The sequence below is a fragment of the Micropterus salmoides genome, unplaced genomic scaffold (assembly GCF_014851395.1).
Source record: "Micropterus salmoides isolate LMB-PRFRI ecotype aquatic unplaced genomic scaffold, ASM1485139v1 Ms_hic_scaffold_2, whole genome shotgun sequence".
Taxonomy (NCBI): domain Eukaryota; kingdom Metazoa; phylum Chordata; class Actinopteri; order Centrarchiformes; family Centrarchidae; genus Micropterus; species Micropterus salmoides.
In genome coordinates, this window is record NW_024041150.1 from 15,361,228 (window position 1) to 15,380,629 (window position 19,402).

The 19,402-nt window shown below is 41.9% G+C and overlaps 1 protein-coding gene across 5 annotated transcripts in view; it reads right to left on the reverse strand.

Annotated features, from left to right (window-relative positions):
* The window catches only part of nrxn2b (neurexin 2b), a 704,163-nt gene that overhangs the window by 380,236 nt on the left and 304,525 nt on the right, over positions 1-19,402 (reverse strand). For all 5 annotated transcript variants that reach the window (XM_038732127.1, XM_038732126.1, XM_038732128.1 and 2 more), the window contains one exon: positions 7,148-7,449. In XM_038732127.1, coding sequence (XP_038588055.1) covers positions 7,148-7,449 — 302 coding nt within the window. The remainder of the gene's footprint in view (positions 1-7,147; positions 7,450-19,402) is intronic.

Here is a 19,402-nt window from a genome sequence, read left to right on the forward strand (position 1 = left end):
CTCAAAGGTCTCTCTCTCTAGATGTTGGCTAAGCAACTGGCCCAGTTATGTGACACAGTGGATGTTGAATCTTTTGGTTGTAAAGTCACATCGGGGAATTAAAAGAAACCTTGCTTCTGTTCTTCTTTCCGTCGTCGTCGAGAACAAACTGCTGTCTCTCTCCCAGCGCTCCCCCCAATCCGCACACTGCTCAGATATTCCTTTAGTCTCCGACAGCAGCACACTTCACTTCCGTTTCTCTGTTGTGCACACAGTCATTCTCTCAGTCTTCTCATGAACAAACAAAAGTACAGATATACAAGAGCACCTTTCCCCTGCCAGTGTGTGTCCCAGGTTTCCTCTGACTGCCTGCAGTGTCCTGTGAGACATAAGTTCCTGTTAAGCCTACAGATGGGCTGTTGTGATGTTAGGCCATTCTGATTGTTCCAGTGACTGTCAACATGGAAAGTTGTCCTCCAATATAGATTACAGTATTCCCATCTTTCCAGGATATTGAAAGTTTGACGTCAAGTATTTTTTCCTGGCATTGCATTTGCTGATCTCAACAAACCATGAACCAAAACCAAACCACTGACAATATTATAGAGGTGACTTAATGGGGCCTACAAATACCACCACAAAAGCTACACTACAATAAACTACAGAGCAGCAGGGTGCAAACCTTCCGCTGTCATGCACAGCAGGTGATTCTTTTAGTACAGTAATCATGACCACTAAAGACAGATTCACAATTGGGCACTGTGCTCCTAACAGCATGTATGCGTGTAAATTTATATTAACATGATGCAGCAAAGTTATGAATGGGTATGAACAAAATTGCGATTGATTTTAATTTCTGTCCAAGGTATTTTTAATAAAAATGTGTCTGGCTTTTCCACTTGTCAATGCTAAAAGTTATCCCTGTAAGGAATACAGTATGGCTGGGATGATATGGTTATCTCCCAATATATAATAATTAATTAATAACAATAACATCATTTGTTATTATTAACAATTACTAAAAACAAACCAAAAAAAATGAATCACAATGCCAAAGTGTATCGGTTATTTCCTCCACCTCTAGAATACAGCAGTGTGTGGACTACTCCAAGTGCAGGGCTTCGGGCAAATGTGGGATTTAAAAAGATCAGAAAAACTTTGAACTATGCATTGTGCATGCACTAAGAGAAGGGGCTTAATGCCATTGCAAACTTAATATTTTTCATATTTTCACAATGTGTTCTGTTTTGGTGCAATGTATCAGATATATCTATCACTTCCCAAGACACTCTGACATGAGGTTTTCTATCTTCATCTATGCCCCTCCTTTTGTGTGATCCCAGAGGAGGACTAAAGGGCGCGGGCGGTCACTAGTGCTGAAGTCTACAAGATGTCAAAGGGGCTAGATCATCATGTCAGGGAATGCAAAGGGAGGGAGGAGGTGAGGGAGGGATCCACTGCTTCTTATGCTAACCAATGTGTGCACTGAATAGGGTAGAACTGGTGCGGGTCTGTGTGTGTATTGTGGGGAGAGACGTCCACTGATGAGAGGTCATGGCAAGTGTCCTCGCCTGCCTATCAACTGTACACCACAGGGATTAGCCAAACTCTTCAAACACCACTTTCCACAAACCCTTGCAGTACTACCAGAAGCCACCAAGTGGAGCTCTGATTCTGTGATCATTTGTTAGGCATATAGCGTACCCTTTCTCTCCACACCTCCCCTTTCCATCCCGTTTCTTGGCGGAGAGTCCCTATCACCTCACCTAATTCTGTCTGCTTCATTTTTTCCCGCACAAAGCTGACAAATTCATAGGTATTGTGGAGAAAGACGGCAAATATACGCATGCACATACAGAGGAAGAGAGAGAAAGACAGAGAGAGAGACTGGCTTGTGAGAGCTCATAGGCTTTACTTATTTTGGAGCTTAGTGATGCAGCAGTAGATATGCATGACGTCGCAAGAGTCATTAAGATGAACAGACAGAGAGTGGATGAGACCTTGGAGACCACTGGGACTGTGTGATAACCTCAGTTGGAATCCAACGTTTGTCTTGTAGACTGCAGGCTATTTTCAGTGCAAGATATTATGTTAGCTCCAATTGGAAGAGCAGCATCACGCAATAATGGCTGGCTTGTGTGAGTGCGCCATTGCATTTGCAGTTGCATTAAAATATTACATTATGTAATTAAGAGTATTTCTAGAATGAATTTATGGTGCCTGTTGATGGACAACTGTCTGCAATTCTTATTTGTCCATTGTCAATATACATGGCCACACATAAAATAGTTAATAGAAAAGTTTTGTGATTGTTATGGTATTATGATCGGCAATCATCCCTTAATCCACTCATAAATGTACCTTATCTACAGAGTGTTTGAATACACTTGGAAACTATACTCTACACAGGACATGGACAAAATAGCGAGCAGAATACAATGTAATCCAAATTAGCAGCCCAGCAATAAATGCAGTCTTTGCTAAACTTATAACGGTCAATATTTGTTTTCTATCAAATAAGTGTTCATTCAGACCATCTTTGTACTGGACAGCATTCCACTGTGAGGTGCTCCTGCACACACAGTACATACCCTGTAAACTGTCACATCTCTCTCTTGGCTATGCATAACATACACAAAATAATGGTATTGTTCTACAGTTGGATAATTAGTTGCTTTTGTTATAAAGCACAACTTTGGGCAAAGCTGTTTTTGTGTGCAGTACTTGAAGATCCTGTTAAAAAATAAGATTTTGTATTTTACAGACCTCACTTTAGATTTTCACATTTTTACTAAAGTTTCGAGATCTTCAGTACTGTACACATAGATATGATTATTTATGAATTGTTTTTTTACTCTGCGTCAGTGAATAGTTGTACCCCGAGGATCAAAGCAGTTTTATCTCACTTGAGAGTAACGGGGTTTATTGCTGAGACATATTTTTCAACCAGTTACGCTAAACTGTTGTTTACAAGCAAGTTTTGTTCTTTTATTTTAATTATTAAAAGGGTATTATGGAGTTTCCAGCGGCCACTAGCGGTGAGGTTCTAAGATTACAACCAGGTGTTTGCTTTGTTTGTTTTGGAAAGCTGCTACATGAATAAAGTTTTTATTATTGTTATGACTGGTTGTTTCTTATGTGCGTGGCCATACAAGCACAGCTGCGTGTGTGAATATTGAATTCCTCTGACAGGTGGGTTCTACGAGACCTCAAAGCGTGCAAGTGCTCATCGATCAGTTGGGTATCAGCCCAGGAGTAAACACAGGGTCAGAGGTGGTCAATGTCATCAATACTTCTCCTCTTGTGTCTCCCAGTGGGGATGGTCCAGCGTAAATCTAGAGAGCTCTTTAACAATTAGGCCGTCTGTTATGTCAATTAGAAGGATCCACTGAGGTTTGAAACTGTTATGTGAGTTAATGGAGATCCCCTGAACAGCGCGATGTGGAAGGGTTAGTTCTGGGTCAAGGCATGGACTGGCATGTAATATCTGCTCAGCTAAATTACATGATCATACAACAAGAGCTGGTTACTTTACCCAGAGAAACTTTGACAGGAAAAGAAAATTCTTAAATTATGTAATTCAATGCTAACACAGGCTAAGCAATGTACTATGGACAGGGTCATCAGCTAACATGTTTCAGCCACCAAAAAAAAATCAATATCAGTGTACACCATTTCTCGTAAATTTCATCTAATAGTTGGGTTAAAATTTTTTGACGGGGACACAAATAATCCAGCCAAAACTGTACTTGTATAGGATACGTGTGCACAGAGGGAAGCCTTACTACTGTTATCAGTGTAGCATGGAGACCGTGGATGTTACCAAATTGCCATTCACTTTTAGTACTTACTCTTTTCTCTGTCTTTTTATGTGGCCAACACCACACAGCAATTCTTTCTAACAAGTATAGCTGAGCGCATGCACAAACATCTTTGTAACTTTGTAGCTACAAATAAAATCCAACTAAAACAAGTAGGCCATTTTTAACTATATTTCAATTGAAAATATTTGAAAGAATGCATTACCCTATTTCTAGTATTTCATTTCTAATCTCACTATTTTAATTCTACTTTATTCTCCACCTTCTTTTAGTGTTTACTCACAAACTACAGTGATCTGCTCATAACTTTCCTGTCTTTATAAAAGACAACTCACGTTTTTTTTCACCTGCAATTCCTTTTTCACAGCAGCAGGTGAGCCGCGTGTGGAGGAGGCTTGTTGTTAATTACCGATGGAACCACCGTGGTATGACTGACGTCAGCACCAACAACTGTGTTCACTGTTGCTTTACCTGCTCCGTGTTTTAAAATATCCAACGTGTCTTCTAACTTAATACAAGAATGCGTCTCTTTCTGTGTGTTTCTCTGCAGGTGTAAATAGTGAGCGTAATGTCTTCTTCACCCCAGTGACCAAACAAGCTACAATAGACAGCGGACTCATGGAAAAATACATCGGTTATCATTCCTTTAGAACTACATTTTCTCAGCCGTAGAACTTCTGTATTCCTACACCTAAGCGCAACTTGGCTGCACTGTACGAGATCAGCTGTTTGGTTCAGCAGTTTAGGAAAAAAATTAATGAGTGACTATAACAGTGACAACAAAATGCTTTTCGCTGAGACAAAACTTTTTTGAACCAAAGTATACAGAAGAAGAACATTTGCAGAAGAATACTGAACGGGCCGAAAGAGAGAGAAAGAGAGGGAAACTTCTGGAGAAACATTTCTTTACTGGTTGTGTGGTACGCTGTTTCAGTTATTTATAGGTAGGCCTATTTACTGCTATCTTACCAGATGGTTGGGTACAGCAGGGCTCTTCAGCAAGTGTCTGTCTGGCTTATTTGGTTGAGGTTTTACATTATCCTCTTCAGAGAAGTGATCACTGCAAACACAGAGTTGTCTCAATGCTGCATGTAAAGTGTTCATGTCTGTATTCGGAGCAGATAGCCACAGCTTTCAAAGTCCAATATCATTCAAAGGAACACAATGAAATCTATAACAGCTCAGAAAAAACTTGGATTTCAGTCGGATCTTGCAATAGCACTTTCTGACCACAACAGCTGCTCTCCAGACACGTAATACTGTGCCAGCATTGATGCATAAGAATACGGTTGAGTAAATGTAGTCCCAAAGGAAATGGCTGTCGGACGTCAAGGTAACATGCTGAAAATATTAAGCACTTGAACTGATATTGATTTTCTTCTGTGGGCCTTCTTTTACGTGGCTAAACACGTTAGCTGCCGACCCTGTCCACAGCAGTACAATGCTTAGCTTCTGTGCAGGTGCAACTCTCTTTTTCTTCAAACTGGGGATACGCTGACCGCCATTTACTGCAGGTGATACCCTATCGATAAGCACCTCATATAGCCTCACTTCAAAAATCCCAAACTATTTCTTTAAAACTATAAAATGTGTACGCTTGTTTCAAGCAAGCAACACTTCTTTATATGTGAATTGCTGTGAATATGTAAAGAGTTCTCCCTAGTAAAAAAAATCTACTTGCTGTTTACTTGTATACTCCTATCATTTACTGGTAGTACTGGTATCACATGCCAGTACAGACAGATAGGCACATAGATAGATAGCCGGACAGAGAGACGGGTAAACAGGCCAATAAAAGGGTCTCATTTTACCATACATGTGCATGTGTTACTTATTTGCCTAATAGTCATTATGGTGTAGTAGGTGCTAGGTGGGTTTGCTCGTGTTGTAAATCGTTCCGCCGTGTTGGCTACCCAGACTCATTAAGCTAATCTCACGCTGATGATCTCTACAGCATAACATATTTGACCCCGACTGTGTATGTAAGTGCGTGTGTGTCTGACTTTCTGTGCGCGTCGGTGAGTGCATGGCCGTTTGCCCTTATCCTAAAGCAAGTACAGCATATGCTGTTAAAACATCAGCAAATCTTAGACTATTTCCATGTCTAGGTTACCACACTGAAATATATAATAACATTATTGCAATGTGACAGAAATTACAGTGTGTGGTTGGCATGGAAATGTCTCCCTATAATTTAACAGCACTTAGTTCACATTAACAATCATCTCAGGAGGGGTTTTTTTTTGTGTTTGTGTGTGAGGAGTGGAGTTAGATACCATTGGCTGTTGTTTCCCCCCACAACTTTCTGGGGATGTTTTTGCAGGTGCACGCAAACAAGTTGATGCACCATATTTGTGTTAATGCATTCACATCAGGCTTTTTTTTTGCAATCGGGGCAGTTTAAAATGGCCATTATCAGGTCTGACAAGCCATTCATTACAATTACAATTACCAAAGAAAATGTGAAGAAGTAAGCAAGGCAAGTGTAAGTGAAATTGATTGTATCACATAGCTGGTATCTGCAACTGCCAATTGATGACCTGGTGCATCCAGAGAGTCCGGTATACAGAGAGTGTACTGTATGTCCATATACTTAGAACTTTGCTGTGCATGTGTGTGTGTATGAAAAGTAGATGGAACACGCTGGCACGCACAGGTACACACCAATTCACACACACGCACAGACATTCAGGTTGCTGGTGCTCTTTTGTTTTCCATTAGCTACGATTAAAGGTTTGTAAGGAAGTGTTGGGTAATTTGTTCAGAAAGGGTTTAAGTGCATTGTCACCTTTGATAAATTAGGGTGCATTCCATTTGTGTATGTGTATTGTGTATGTGCATACATACTGAGATACTAAGAGTACTTTCTGCACTAGTTTATTAACACCAGCACAATGCCCTTGGTAACAGCTTACATGTGCCTATTTGCCTTTGGTTTCATTATGACGTGTCTTAACTATAATATAAATATGACATCATTTTCACTTGGACTGTGATGTGTTTTCAACTCTTGCTTTTGAATGACCTTTGAATATGAAGGTGAGATGGATCTTTGGTTATTTTAGAAAAAAAAAATGAAGCCAAGAAAGACAGAAAAAAAACCAGCAGCAGCCTTCTGTGCAACCCCAACCTGTAAAAAAAAAAGCTTCTGTTAATATGGGCAGCAAGCAAAAGGCAATGAGAGAAGGAAAATGAGACAAACACTCCCTGTGTGCTCCAAGTGCAGAGAGAAAAGACATAAAGATGGAGAGTCAAATAAAGCAGAGATAGCAGCAAAGATAGGGTGGGTGGCAGAAAGAGGTGCCACTCCGACTGCGGTGGCCCTGGATTACGCGGGCATTGTTTACCTGGCGCAGGTTGCGGGTGACGCGCACATCATGCCAGGCGTTGTCGTTGAACTTGCCATTCACAGGCTCCACCAGGGCCTCGAACGCCCCCGAGCCCAGGTTGATGACCAGCCAAACTGCGCCGCTCTTCAAAGACAGGTTTACGTAGTCTGCCGACTTGCCAGTGTGCAGCATCAGGCCGTTGCGTTGCAGTGTGCGGAAGGAAAGCGTGATCTCGTCCGTGCTGCTCTGGATGGGCGTCAGCGACAGGTCGTAGCAGAAGAACTCATTGCCCTTGAAGGTGGCTACCGACTCTTCCTTACCTAGATGAAAAACAGAGGGAAAAAAAGAGAATGGTAAGTTAAAAGAAACACTATATGAATGAAGGATTACACCAATAGTTTGTTGAGGCGTAAATGTAAAAAAATAAATAAAATAGAAAACACTAAAACTACACTGGTATTTTATTTCCAAAGAGCCCTTGGCGTCAGTTTGCAAGGCGTAGGATATAAAGACCCTTTGACCCTCTGCCGAGGTTCCAAGCGAGCTGAGGCAATAACAAGGTGATGTGAAAACACTGCAGACCACTGATTGGTCATTTTAATTATTGACTTGACCGCGGAGCCCTACATGTCCAAAAATGACGCTTAATGGCGTTAAAGAAACGACGCCAGTTTTGGGGAGTTCAGAGTGTGAATGTGCTGGGGGGAAAGTTTGTGCTCACTTTAATTCTCCGTTTAACCCGTGTGTGAGGTCAGTCATAGGCCAGTATGCAAACTACACAAGAGTGGTGTGGAAGCTTGAAGCCTCCAGCGCACATACACTTACAGTTGAGTAGGTGACATCTTTTGTCCAGCAGTTAAACTTTTGTACTGATTAATATTTACATTTTCATATAATAGATTCTGGATTTTTTAATACTTTTAAAAATGACCAATTACTTAAGTTTAACATTTTTTTTGTGGATAAAAACGATATGATTATATGAAATTTTTGACATCATTACTAAAAGCAGAGATTTTTATATGTCCTAAAAGCCCCGAGGGAAATTTTAATGAAAGCATGATAAAGTCAGATTCTAGCTATTAAAAGCCAAAAATGTTGTCTCTGAGCAGATTTACTCGGAAGCACAGGTACTGTTCACAGGTTTCCCTTAACCAGCACTAGACTAACACTGAGGTAACCCTTTAACACTCATCCGTGCAAGGATCTCATGAGTCAAATCTTTTGAGATGAAACCAATTAGCTGTGTTTATTGATTCTAGCGCAACATTTACGTTGCTGTAGCTCTAACGCGCACAAGACATGTTTCATTAAATTATGGGCAAAGTAATATTTGTTTTAGTTTACAAATAAATCAACAACGCATTCATACAACACCACATAAAACAGCTTCAGTGTGGAGTGATGCATCTGCCACAGAATAAAACAGTGGTGTGAGAACGTCAGAGCAAAGCAACGAGCTGGATTAAAATTAGATAGGAGGAGGTTTTTGGAGAAGAAAAGCAAATAGTATAACAGCAAATAACAGGAGAAGCATGAATGCCAAGAACAGACCAAGTAGACTAAAGGAGCAACTCAGAAGAGCCAACCAAAAAGGAATAAAAATGATGACAACTTTGCTAATGCCTGTCAGTCCGTCTGCAGCACATGGCCTCCTTCCACTACAGTGAGCTTCGTTCACACACTACCAGTCAAAACAGCCAGTCTGTACAATGGACACATGTCAAACAGCAGCCTAACAGCAGCAGGGGAGGACACGGTGTGCATCTGTCAGGAACTGAACAAACACCTGCAGCTGTCACAACAAAAAAGTACCCCTGCAACACCACTCACAACAGAGACACCTCAATCACACCAGTCAGTTTGTGGACACATGGGATTAGCATTGATATTTCTTTCGTATTATTTTTAACGATTACATTCACACAGTCTTTTTAATTTATTTTGTTTCCACTGGTATATGCTTCTTCTTTTGAACATATTCCGTCTTTCCCCCTGAATCACACAACTTTTTCTATAGTGATGATCTCATTTAACATTTAACAGCAGGATCAACAGAGCTTCATCTTAACTGAGATATAATAATCAATAAAAAGGCTGATCCCTGAACATCGTTAAGATATACCATACGGATCAGCTGCTTCTGGGCAAAAGCACAGATGCACACAACACCACCAGTAACAGCGAGATGTGTCAACTCTCAAATAATTCTTCCCCACTCAGCGGTTACATGAATCAACCGATTTCCCCGCATGAACTGTGATCTGAAGTGACACTCCACTTCCTGTGTTCGTTTGCCCATCCCCACCTCTGTTTCCCTGGGGAGGCTGGACTGAAGAATCAGCCTCAGATAATGAGGTTTACGGCTGAAACGGGAAAGAGAGGGGGCAAACTCAAACCGCCAAGGGGCCGCTGTATGTGTGGATCATCGAATCTAGTTTGTCCTGAAGTTCCATTACAGCAAAATCTCTCCAAGACCTCTGTGCATTTCCCTAGGGAGAGAGGCTGTGGCTGGCCAAAAGGGGTGGTCCATTGGCAGACAGATTGAAACTCAAATCTCATGAGCGAGCGAGTTTGCCACAGGAGCAATTTTAGGTGATAGGAGGAGAGGGGTGATGGATAATAGTGTGTCTATTTGACAGCTGTGCACTTTATACTGAGATATGACCATGGACTGTTCAGTGTGTGGTAGCCTACATAAGGCAAGGTGATTACAGAATTTATTTAACGCCAAGTAAAGGAATTGAAACTGGAACTGAAATTATTCTTACATTTACATTACATTAACTAATTTGGCATCAATGGGGTAAATACCTAGGGAAAGAAGTAAGAGTTGCAATCAACACAAGATAATTGTAATGGGATAGAAGAAGAAGGGCACAGGAAGTACATGTTAGACGTTAGGGGTTAGAGGAGTTATAAGAGAAAGTGTTCTCGGGAAGAGATGAGTTTTCAAGAGGTTCTTGAAATTAGAGAGGGACGCCCCTGCTCTGATGGCGTGTGGTAGCTCGTTCCACCATCGTGGTGTCACAGATGAGAATATAACCCCTACTGAGATTGCTTTGTGTGAAGGGATGGGAGAGCCAGACTGAGAAGGAACGTAAGCTTGTATCATGGAGTCTAGGTAGATGGGTGCAGACCCAGTAGTCACTCTGTATGCAGCATTAGGGACTTGTATTTGATTCGGGAGGCCACAGGTAGACAGTGGAGGTCACCGAGTAATGGAGTGACATGAGTCCTTTTGGGCTGATCAAAAACAAGACGCGCTGCTGTGATTCTGCGTTTAAATACCATCTCAAATAATTCAGCTGGAACTGAATGATGGCTTCTTTAGTAAAATGTACCTACACAAGGCTGAGCTACCTGCCTGCCCATGCACGCATTGTGCATGGACATGTCTTTTGCTTTGGAGGGAGGGAGGCCTGAAGGGAGGGGGTGGGATTTTTTCAGTTGGATACTTTTAAAATCTTGCTGTATCTCGCTAGTTTCTCCAACATTACCTACCCTAGCTTTAAGTGACACGCTAACTGCTATACTTCTGGAACATTAAAGGCGATGTTAGAGCTCACTTTGAAACAAACACAGCCACATAATATGGGTGCATGCACTCACATAAAAGAAAACATTTTGTGTGTGTGGGGAGGGGGTTGAGGAAGTGAAGGACGAATGACATCCAGACAAATACAGCTACTTAGAAGAGCATTTTGGCTGAAATCGAAATGTAGAGCAATCTCAACTGAAGTGTGAATTGTCATCGAAAAAAGGCATCAAAGGAGAGAGAGAGAAAGAGATGGAGGGGGGAAAATGACAGTGAAAAAAAGCAAATCCCCCAGGAGCAGTCTCCTGGCGGTGCCTGCGTTGCTGATGTAGGAAGAACAAAAGCGTACCAAATGGACCACAGCAACCATTTTCAATTATGTATTAAGTTGGACCCCCTCCCAAAGTATGGGCTGTTAACGGTAAGCAACAAACAGCTTGTGATTGCTTCCATGAGCTCAGTGAGATGGAGCCACGTACAACAGAGAGACACGAGCTGCAAACAAAACACTTCTTTTGTTTATGTCTGTTTAATGAATAGAAGGCTGAGTGGAAGAGATAAAGCTGGAGAGGATCAGGGAGTGACGGGAGAGGACTGGATATCGAGGTGCATTGTTGGTCACAGTGCCAACAATGCACCTCGATAAATTCTTTTTAAATGAACACAATCACATGACTTTTGTTCTTGACTTTGGAGCCAGAATACTGCCAAGCAAGTAATACATTGTTGTGTTATCCAAAAATTTACATTTTATTTATTGTTTAAATTCCATATTGCATGTTGGGTTAAGTCACTTCCGGCATACTCCAGGAATCAGGTGATCCTCCTCCACACTGCGGAGCACTAGAAAACCCTCTTCCCAGTTCCCCAGGAGAAACACAGTGATCACTTCAGCCTCGCCTTTCAAGACACAAAACTAATATAAAGAATGACTGTTTTCTTCCCTTCTCTGAGAACACTTCTTACATCTACTGTACGTCTCTATCTCATCCCCTCGCTCCCATGGCAGCGCTGTTTGTGATTAGATACAGAGAGTACACACTTTTCACTCCGATCAAATCTCTTTCCATAAAGCCCAAGAGCCAACGCTGTAGCCAGAGGTAAGACAAGACACACAAGCATGCAGCAGAGACTTAAGTGCTGTCAAGGTCTCAATTAACCTCACAGAAAGCCTTGACTACATTACAGAGATGACTCATTTGAAATGAAGCCACCCGTTATAGTGTCTTTATTATTAATTAAATGTTGAGCTGCTCTGGTATTTGATTTCACTGGTGGACAGACCTTTAGTACTGGGTATTTGTAGGGGTCAAAAATGATACACTCTCCGTCTAAGTAGAGCTATCGAACCAACAATTGCTCCATGACTAAGCGGATGTAATGAGGCAAGCCGGTGTTTGTCATCTGCCCACATGTATGCACCCGGCTTCAGCAGTTTTTTATTCACACTTCAAGCTGTGTCTCCTGTGCGTCACATTCAGAACTTCACAGGCTTTTAAAATGTAACAATACAAGTACAATAGACCTAAAAGGTAAACGCAAACTGAATTTTGCACAGCTGATAAAAGCAATGTAGATGGAGCTTCTGCTGGCTGGGATATATAAGGAAAATATCTAAATGTAAACAGCTAACCTCTACCAGCTTTTAAAGGGCTGCTCACTAGCTGACATCTGATTTCTCTGGGAGAAAAAGAAACAAACACTTGAACCCAGGAATCCGTACAATATCACACCACCTTATTTTTCAAGTGCTCCTGATCAAACCTAGTTTAGATTTTTCCCTCCCCGCCTTTTGTGTACACAATGGATTCAATAATCTCAACCTCCAAAGTCACCTCTGTCACAATCATGCCACCAGCCGTAGCTAAGGACTGTCCTGCAGTCGTTGTGTCAGGCAGCTTGGCCTCTGCAACCCCCTGGCCTTCATTGTTCTTGAGGAGGAGCTTTATATCTGTGAGCTACACAGTGAAAGCGTGAGGGGGAGGAGGGACGGAGGTAGAGGATGGAATTCCAGTCCGGGTGGAATCAATGCCATTGACTCAGACCATCATACGCTTCAACCACACACACATCAACCCATTTAGTCCTGATGATCCCACTATATATTCACCTGAGAGCCACAAATGTTAAATTGTCTGTACTTAAGCAAGGATTATACTTTAAGCGTCTGGGAGTACGCGAGGGGCCACTAGGATCCACGTGACGGAAAAAAAGTCATCAAAGGGGGTACGCGTGGGGTCTATGCGGATGCCCTCGCGCCTCCCTTTTTTTATGACCGCGTGGACAGGCCGCCTACGCTACCAGGGCACCAATCGAGCTACTGCGCATGTGTGGAACGACAAGCTGACTCCAAAAAGTAGTTAAATAGAAGTAATCCGCGGCTGTGTGGTCCGCAGCTGTCCGTGTCCAAAGTATATTTGAGGCTTTATTTAGTGCCTTTCTAGTTTTCTGACCACTTTTACACTAAATCACATTCACCCACTGACTCACATTCATACACTGATGGCAGAAGCTAAGGTTTTACATAAAGCACTTTGAATTGCCCTGTTCATTTTTGCTGAAATGTGCTATATAAATAAACTTGACTTGCCTTGCCTAAAGGCGCCAACTGCCCATCAGCAAAAGAAGTAAACATTCACAATTTGTGAATGTGTGTTTGCAGACTGGGGGAGCTGGGGCAACCTTCTCATAAGTTGGAAAAACCGCTCTAACCTGAGCCCCACGTGCCCAAAGGCATGTATGAGCAACAGGATATGTAAATATGTATGCTATCTAGCTTTCCTGCAGCAATGCAAAGAACTGTGATCTATGGACATTTAGAAAAAGTGTCCCCACTCACAGCAACACAAGTGGTGACAAAATGTCATGAGAACACAAAAACAATATGTGCTTGTACGCTGCCCCAAAAGTGCCATTTTAGGCTCGTCTTTGGTGGATATTACGGTAATAAAAACGCAGTGCAGCATGTGTTATTAAATTGGATTCAGTTCAGACTGAGAGACAAAGAGAGCGGGTTTAATAAGATGAGCTGCATGGATAGCTACATTCAAACTTGTGTGGTGCATTAGTCAACGCATAATGAGCCTTAACATACTGCTTTTTGGCCAATTGGATTACATATCGGGAGTAATTAGGTAGATTTAGGAGAATTTGAAGAGACAGAATGGAGTAGGACAAGTGTGTGCATGTGTATATGTTAAAATATCCAAAAACTAGATGACCACACGCTGGCAAATCCACTCGTCACATCACATTACCTCGCTCACACACACACACACACACAAACATACGCGCATAAGCATGTACAGTCACCCTCTATTAGGTTCCGACGAGTGCCATCCACCCCACAGAGAGTGTATCCGACAGCTTTGGAGAAACGATTCAACAGTGAGATGAGAGCGAGCAGTGGGGAATGTGCGGGGCATATGAAAGCTTTGATGCTGCTTCATGAATCAAACAGGCCTGCTGGGTCCATAGACAGCGGCTAGTGTCCCGTGCTAGCTCTGAGGCACAGGCAAAGGCCTGTGAACTGCTGAGAAAAAAAACGTTTGTTTGCTTTTTAAACGTCTGGCCAGTGTTAAAGAACTTGCGCACGCACACACGCTTGCAACAAAAACCCATCACATAAGTACACAAATACACACATATGAACGCGCCAACTCAACTCCTAGGCAATGATAAAGAGCTCTGGCACATCCACAACATATCCCTCTTAGGTCAACAGCTATTTTCATGAAGTGCGCCGCAAACCAATGGAGAGAAATAAAGAGAACTGAAAAAGACAGACAGACATGAATGAATGAGAAAGAACAAAAGCAAGACAAAAGGAAGACAATGACCAAAGAAAAGCCAGGCTACCACGCTGAGAATGAGGCAGAGACAAGGCAATGCAGATTTTTAAAAGTGGGGCAAGTTCCAGTGTTAGAAGGTGGTGGGGTGGGGTGCAGAGAAACTGCTGAGGCGGGATGATTGATCGATTGCTCAGATCTCCGCGCCCCATCTCGGCTTTATGTTTCACTCCTCATGGATTTTACCTTCTTTGTCTCCCTCAAGCATAAATCTGTACTGTCAGCTGTCCTTAACAAAAGCATATGTGGTATTCTAAACTCGGGCAAAAGCCAGTGAGATACTCCATTAGCAAAGGCCAGTCTCTCAAAATCTGTTGTTTACTGGCACTGTGATGGGCTTGGCAGGGTCATCCCAAAATAGCAACATACAGTATGTAACCAGGAAGGTATGCATGCTTAAGATAATTACTGCCATAACATATAGGCAGATTAACGGTGCTGCTTAAATTCATATACGTATAGACAGTGTCACTCAAATTAACCCGGGTTTGCATTCATCAGCATGTTGATCCTTTATTTAGCTGTTCTAGGTCCAACGGGTCTTCAAGTGACTTCTACCCCTCCCCATGTCCAGCCCTGACCTGGCCTGTGACACTTTCTAGTTAGCTGTATTGGCAATTTGTGGATACATTTATGGATCTCTGCCTCCAGTCTTGTGTAGAGCCATTGACACAAGGCTGAAATAGAGAGGCATTGTTCCCTCCATCAATCCTCTCCACTCTCCTTTCTCTGCACAGCTGGTGATTACTGTTCGTATCTAACAATGGACTGATTGGGATCCTGTAATGAAGGAGCTATAATTTGTCTGCCCAGCTCATTTGCCGTAGGCCAAAGTTGTTTGTTGCACCGACTATTCCTTGCAATGTGCTATCACGCCATTCACAATATTTGTGTTGTTCCGACAGATGCTGCCAAAAGAGTGTCAATATCATATGAGCTGTCCACAGCGAGGTAATGGATGAGAAAAGTTGTTCAAGTTGTCTTCATTGCCTTTTTTTAGTACTTGATTATTACAGACACAATATATTATAAAATATTTTGAATGACAGAGCCTTACAATTCCTGTAGATCTGTGGTCAAAAGTAAATAAATTGATAGCTGCTGGTGCTGAAATAGATCTCAGTCATGACAGTTCCAACACAATAACTTCCTTTAAAGTGATTGTGCCTCCAAAATAAAAGCGTGAGAACGTTTTTTGCAGAAATGCTTTATGTCAAGCTTTGACTTTGAAGAGTTCTGAAGGACATTCAAAAGAGACTCTGGCTTGCTCGTCATATCTCTGAAAAAGCCGTCAGTAAACATGTGTTTGGATTCCCCTGTTTACAGTGCAATGTTTTCACATTGCACTGTAAATTGTGCATATGTGCCAATTTGACTTCATTAGTAAAATGTACCTACACAAGGTGTCTATAGACTTTATTCTGACCCATGAATAAGTGTGCAGGTGAAGGGCATGCATTTTAAGAGCCCTTGGCATAAAGACACTTGATTAGATCTTTTTTGCTCTTCCACCTTTAATGTAGCTGCAGGTCACATTTTAAGAGTGCACGGTTCGTTTTAATTTAATCCCCTATGCTGTTGCTTTGATTGACAGTATTTGAAGGTCGCTGGAGGAGCGAGGAGTGCCGGTGAAGAAAAAAAAAAAGAAAGTAAATCTTTCCATAGAGCTGGTAGGAGCAGAAATCATGCATGATTTGCATACTAAATCAGTTCTTCCCTGGTTGACCAGTACCGTAGGTTGGGTCACAAAACCCTGACATGACACTGAAAACCAGGTGTGTGTGCCGTGTCAGCATTGTGTGTTGAGGGGCAGGGTGGAGCTTTGGTTAGACCTTCTTGACTCCCCAGAGTTTACACCTAGTTTTTTCTTGACACAGTTTTGCCTGTCCTCTATATCTCACAGTCCTGTTCTTGAGGATAATGTGAGGTAGTAAAGGATATGTCTTAAAAGAGATAAAACAGTTGCCTTTAATTGTCTGTCACCTTGGAAACAATCCATTTCGTAACCGCAATATCAGGCACCATGGCAGCAGCCTCGAGACTCCACTCCACCTCTCTCTGATATGCACTCTTTCTGTCTCTTTCCCCTTCCCCTTGTTCATTTTTCCTCAGTCACTTATTTTCTCTACTACTGTGGGTGTCTGGCACATGACTATTATCACAGTGGAGGGCTCAACCATGACACAAAGAAAATGTCAAGTAAACTGACACTAACATTAGGCCCTTGTACTCATAAATGGCCGGCTCCTTAGCAAACGAGGAGCTGACTGCAAGACAGGCAAAGTACATAATAAGCCCTATTAACTTGAGCCAGAACATGCCCTTCACTTGAGCAATGCGACCACCCCCCATTGTCACGCTGCACTTACCCTCATCATGTGCATTGTACTACATTACCATTGTGCCATTATTATATGAAACTTCTTTCTGAAATACATTCTCTATACAATGTAGGGATTAGGAGGAGGGCAAAGTGACCTAAACACAGTTTAGCCACATTTTTTGAATAAACTGTGGATTTTTGTGCACACACAGCTTGCGTGATTATTCATAAGGAGGATTTCTATTATTCTTAAGAAATTAGCAGTTTGTTTTTGTGCTGTTGGCTCGTAGCATATGCATTTTTATTTCACAGCTGGAATAGTCATGGTAACTTTTGCAGTGCCATAGGAGAGGACACAGTAAAGTTGGGCTGCTTTATGTCCAGATGAGGGAATCCGGGGTCAAGGTTTAAGAGTAAATGTTCGCTATTAATCATAATGTCTGGAAAAGGTCAGCCTTTGCTTTTTATTTTCTCCAATACTAGCTACCTTTGGTGTGAATATAATAATAAATATGGCTATTTATGGTAGAGAGAGGGTCATGCATTTTCCCACTATCATCAGGGAGTCTCAAGGAAAAATATTTGTAGCTCTGGGGAGGGTCAAGATAAAAAAAAACAAACAAACAAAAAAAAACAGAAATAAAAGTTACAGACTCCCTTCTGATAAACAGTCCTACATCTGTTTGCATTTGCCAAGTCGAGCTCAGGTCCACTGTTCTAAACAAGAAATAGGACTTATTTTCCAGTGATCATAGTAATGTCTGTTTACATTTAACTCAACAACATGAAAGAAGCATGCAAAATACAGAGGTATGGATTTTTCTGCCTGTGGCCCCAGTGAGCATTGGTTGGACTTGGCTCATTAAGTCTATATTGAAGTGTGGTGGAAATCTCTCAGCGATGACACAAATCCATTTGCATATTTGCACTTTTGTAAATAGCAATCACAAGAGCATATGGTCTGCCAGTGTAAGTCACACTCCTGAAAACAGATTAGAATGGTATTAAAATGTAAACTGACTGCCTGAAGAGAAACACATCAAAGTTAATGAAATGCACACACTTGCACAATTGATCACAGATTACTGTCAGTAAAGCAGAGGGGAGAAAGTGGTGTTTTTGCATTTGGAAGGGTGCCTAGACAAAAAAAAAAAGTGTCTGATTTCTTCTGGGGGGTGCTTAGTTATTGATGATCTGTATATGACGTAGGACGTAGTCTAGACAATTATCGTCTTTTTACTCCCCTCCAGTGATGCCTTTGACATGGCCAAGCAGTCCTACAACTACAATTACGTATATGGGAAGCAGTCAAGTGTTTAGCGCCGCTGCACTAACATCTCCTACCAACGGGCAAGGGTGCCTGTGTAGAGAAGAATATGTTTTGCCCACCCTGTAAAGATTACTACAGGGTCATTTGAAAACAAGAAGCTGGGGACAGCATGTGTCATGGAAGTAGCACATGACTGCACTAATACTAGTGTTAGCAGTAACAGAGACTACTCTACAGTGCGTAGAAAATTCCTAATTGGGAAACAACTGTAGTAACACAATGGTAACCATGAGGAAGCTGCAGCAGCCCCTATTGACAGGGAGGAACACAGTGTGCAAATTGCAGACTAGATAATGGGCACTATTGTTACTATATGACAACATAAAATACAGCAGGTTAGTGCTGAATTCAGAAGACACTCTGGTTCATATCACAGCCTAATAATTGGAGGTCAGCATCTGTTTTCACTGTTTTGTCACCATTATAGGGGCTACATTGTGTGACGTGCGGATCGGCTCGAACAATATCTGAATAATCATGTAGGCTACGCACAAATCATCCACCGGCCGCCAACCCAACTAATTAGTTTCTCAGATTTATCCCACCTCCTTGTAACTTTCCAGGTGATTTCTTTATTGTGCACTGATAAATGAGTGTTTTCTTGAACGGTTTACATTCATGATTAGAGAGGCTGCTGTCAGTCATTTTAAACGTTTCCATGGGCGCAGTAATGTCACAGCAAATGCCGCGGTACATTTAAGCAGCAAAACTGAAAACTGTAATTATAAACTTGACAGGACAGACAGAGGGAACAGAATTCAACTTTTAGCTTCTAAAAAAATTTGGACGCACTGATGGAGCTCAGGATTGATCAGGAGGACGGCTGCTTTACTCTGTATGAACCTGGACTGTGTGGAGAAGAACACAAAATATTAATCAACGTTAGATCCTGACTGATCCTGTTGGCGTGTCGGGAGATGTAAATATGAAGTTATGCTGCTGTGCCACGTGCGTAAATGCACACAGTGTCTCCCTTATTGGGGAGACGCTTTACCCTATTTCACCCAGCCCAAAATTCAGAAACAGACACACAGACACACACAGAACACAAAACAATAAGTTTTGGTCAAATTTGAGCATCATGATCCAGCATGTTGAACCTCCTAATAAGGCATTCAGTCCGCTGAGGAAGAGTTTTAATAAGCGAAACTTGTTGCTCAAGGGGTTTGACCTCTTGATCTCAGTATCGAAAAACTGTGTAAGTGTCCACAAAGGAGCTGGAAAACATGGCTGT